This window comes from Salvia splendens, chromosome 17 (assembly GCF_004379255.2).
Source record: "Salvia splendens isolate huo1 chromosome 17, SspV2, whole genome shotgun sequence".
Lineage (NCBI taxonomy): Eukaryota > Viridiplantae > Streptophyta > Magnoliopsida > Lamiales > Lamiaceae > Salvia > Salvia splendens.
Window position 1 is genome coordinate 22,832,236 of NC_056048.1, and position 3,688 is coordinate 22,835,923.

Sequence of the window (3,688 nt, forward strand, 5' to 3'; positions counted from 1 at the left end):
TTAGAGGCTAAGCAAGTTATTATTCTAGTTTTATTTATTTCCTAGTTGATAGAATTAGTAGATGGAAAGATATTAGGAGAAATTGTTTTTCCTTATATCAAATTAGGTTTTCCTTTTTTAATTATTTCTTTTTAGTTATTTCATTTTAGTTATTTTCCTTTTAGTTATTTTCCATAAATTTAGTATTTTTCTTTGCCTATATAAAGGTCTCATTGTTGAACTTAAAAAACAGACTTTTGAATATATAATTTTACATTGAGTTTTTATACTCCGAAGTTAAGTTTGAATTCTTTATTACCATTTCAGTCATTCTATATACGTTTCTGCATCAATATATATCATTAATTTCTTTAATGAATAATTGATAAAAAAAATTGGGTATTCATTATGGATAACTACCAATTTATCAATGTACGTACATGTATAAATGAAGCTAAAGTTCTTTTTAACCAACCAAGGTGCAAAAATAAAGAAAAAGTATTCCTAAAAGAAAACAAAAGAGGGAGTATGACTTTTTGCTTGTTTATGGAGTATTGGAGTAGTATACCTTGCACAAAGCTAAATTTCACAACACATTACACTGTCGACCTGTCATGAAAAAAATGTTTCAAGTCACAAAACTACAGAAAAAAATGTTGTTTATAGACCCAAAAACTCACCACCTCTAGCTGTGTCAGCTAATCTCTGCAGAACCCTAATGAATTAATCAACTCCAAACAAAATCCCTTCAATTCCACCCTACTCTAATTATGACAGAACTTACTATAATTTCTGGTACAACTTCAGTTCCCCTCTCCACTCAGATTACTATTCCTCCTCTTCTTCTTCAAACCCTCATAACACCAATCATCCATCTTCATCTTCACCACCAGAAGCCCTCCCTCTCGTCAACACCCTCAACTCCTCACAAGAATCATGTAATATCCCCCCCATCAAGCCCGAGAAACATTTCAATTGCGACCAAAATGTGACGGTAGCCCTACAGATAGGGCTCCCTAGCCCTAATTCTGAACCGGGCGGAGAATCCCCAGAGAAAGACATACTCTCGGGGCTGCCCTTGAATGGGCTCAACATGGGGCAGTACTGGATTCCCACCCCTTCCCAAATCCTCATTGGACCTACACAGTTTTCATGTCACCTTTGTTGCAAGACTTTTAACAGATACAACAATCTCCAGGTATAAAACCCTCTTTATGGCTTTTGATTTTTCATGGCGTGTGTGTTGAGAGGAGAGAGAGAGAGAAGAGATAGTGGGATATGTTTGTTTTAAGCTAATTTTTGATTGCTCACATGTTCCATCTTTTCTTGATTCGCTACATTCTATGAAGTGTGCCCTTTTTTAGATAAAAAACTGTGTATTTGTTGGCTGTATGAAATATCTTTAACTTGTTTTGAAGTTTTAGTATTGTGAAATTAATCAAAAACAACATGAAATTCCCAAATGGGGTGAAATTTTTCTTTCTTTCTTTCTTTGAGATATTATTGAGGGTAGCTTGTATTATTACTTGTCTTGTCAAGGAAAGCAAAAGTTAGTTTGAGATCCAATCAACAGTGTCTTGTGTCAATCAGTCTCATATGTTTGTCTTTTCAATCAAATCTTGAAAGTAAAGCTAAAAACTTTTCTGAGTTGAAATAAGTTGCACCTTAATCCAATTTCACTTTACATTTGATGGATCTGTTAATTTAATAGTGCAATTAATATACGACCAAACTAGGTATATCAGGTGTCTTCCTTCTTTCCAGTTCTTGTTAGAGCTAGTCCTATAATACTCTATCTCTCTCTCATTAATTCATTTTTGTTTTTCCATTTTTTTGTAACTGGGAGATGGGGGGCCAGAGCTTGAATGTGTTGAACCTTTGAAATATGTGCATGAACACTGTTATCTCAGCCAAAAATCATGGGATGTTGAAAATAAACACTGACAAGTTGCAAAGGTAATACTAGTTGTTTCACTATATGTTTCTATCTGTTGTTCAACTGCAAAATGTAAAGATCCACTGCTCTTACTGAATGCAAACTCCTAATTAATGTCTGCTCATCCAATAATCGTAAAAGGAATATATTTTTTACAACGTTAATTTAGAGTTAATTTTTATTATATAGGTAGTCTTGAAATATTTCATAAATATTATACACACAATTTGTGTATTTGTATAGCAAGATGAATAATTAACTTTGGTATTTCATTTTTAGAGCAATATATTATCTCGGATTCTTGTTTTTATTTTCCAAGATTATTAGTTGAATGTCCTTCTATGCTTATATATATCTCTATCATCTCTACATATTAAAATATTCAATTATATTTTTCTCTTTATTTACTCAATTTAACAATTCCTCCTAAAATCTCATGCCACTAAGAATGTGGACATCTTGAGTGAGATGGAGGGAGTACAAACTAATGTAACTCTCTTGATCAGATGCACATGTGGAGCCACGGATCGCAGTACAGAAAGGGTCCGGAGTCCCTACAAGGCACGCAGCCGACAACGATGTTGCGGCTGCCGTGCTACTGCTGCGCGGTGGGGTGCAAGCACAACGTGGAGCACCCCCGCGCGCGGACCCTGAAGGACTTCCGGACCCTCCAAACGCACTACAAGAGGAAGCACGGGGCGAAGCCCTTCATGTGCCGGAAGTGCGCCAAGGCCTTCGCCGTGAAGGGCGACTGGCGCACGCACGAGAAGAACTGCGGCAAGATGTGGTACTGCTTCTGCGGATCAGACTTCAAGCACAAGAGGTCGCTCAAGGATCACATCAAGGCCTTCGGCAGCGGCCATGGCATTGCCGACGACGAGGAGGATGACTCCACCTCCGAGATTGAGCAGGCTGGGGATGATCAATCTCCTCACAACACCCACTTTTAGTCTTTTTTATATAGTACAATTAATTTTAGTTATTGTATGTTTAAAGGTTTTTTTGTTTGTTTGTTTAAATATGGAATGTGTTGTGTTTGGGAGGTGATAACAAGCTTGCACTATATATACAGTTAGTTGCTGCAAGATTTTTCTTTCTTTATCTTTTAGTTAATCAGGCTTTTCCTCCTCTCTAATTGTAAATGGCGTGCATAAGTGCATTGCTGTTTGTGTGGTGGTTGGTTTATTGTATCAGTGTTTTGAATATGACCATTGGTTTTTCACTTTTAATGGCGTACATAAGTGGTTATGGCCATTGAAATGGTTCCGAAGTTTGCATGTCGGTGTCCACCCGAATGGCGCCCCACTACTGCATGTCCACAGGATAAGGTGGGTACACAAAGTCGTGTGGACTTCGCGCACTGGATATGTTGGGCGTCGCCGAGCCTTGGGTACCCGAGTCGGGTAATTCAGCTACAACGTTTTCCACTCGTACCAGCTAGACGATGGTAGTGGTTGGTCGGACATATTTGCACAATTGATGATGAAAATTTGAAGAGAAAAGCTAGTGAAAGAATGAAAATTTGTTGTGAAATATTTTTTGATGAATTAGGTAAATATAGATAATTTGGTATGAATTGGAGGATAAAAAAATAATTAGAAATAATATTTTAAAATTTCAACCTTTTTTTATAAATATAGTACTAAATTACAACAGCTAAATAGGGCGCTCATGACAAACGGGCTGTTGGACGGGAAAGCACCCCAACTGACCGTTGTCGGTGCTCTTAGAGCATCTGCATCGGTGCACGTCGCCAAGACCAGGCGCGGTCAA

The 3,688-nt window shown here is 37.4% G+C and overlaps 1 protein-coding gene across 1 annotated transcript; it reads left to right on the top strand.

Annotated features, from left to right (window-relative positions):
- Positions 1-706: 706 nt before the first annotated feature.
- LOC121774488 (zinc finger protein WIP2-like) lies at positions 707-2,962 on the top strand (the record flags this gene model as incomplete). Its single annotated transcript, XM_042171354.1, has 2 exons — positions 707-1,177; positions 2,422-2,962. Coding segments are annotated over 2 exons (915 nt in total), but the record flags the coding sequence as incomplete, so codon positions are not given.
- Between the last annotated feature and the right edge of the window lie 726 nt (positions 2,963-3,688).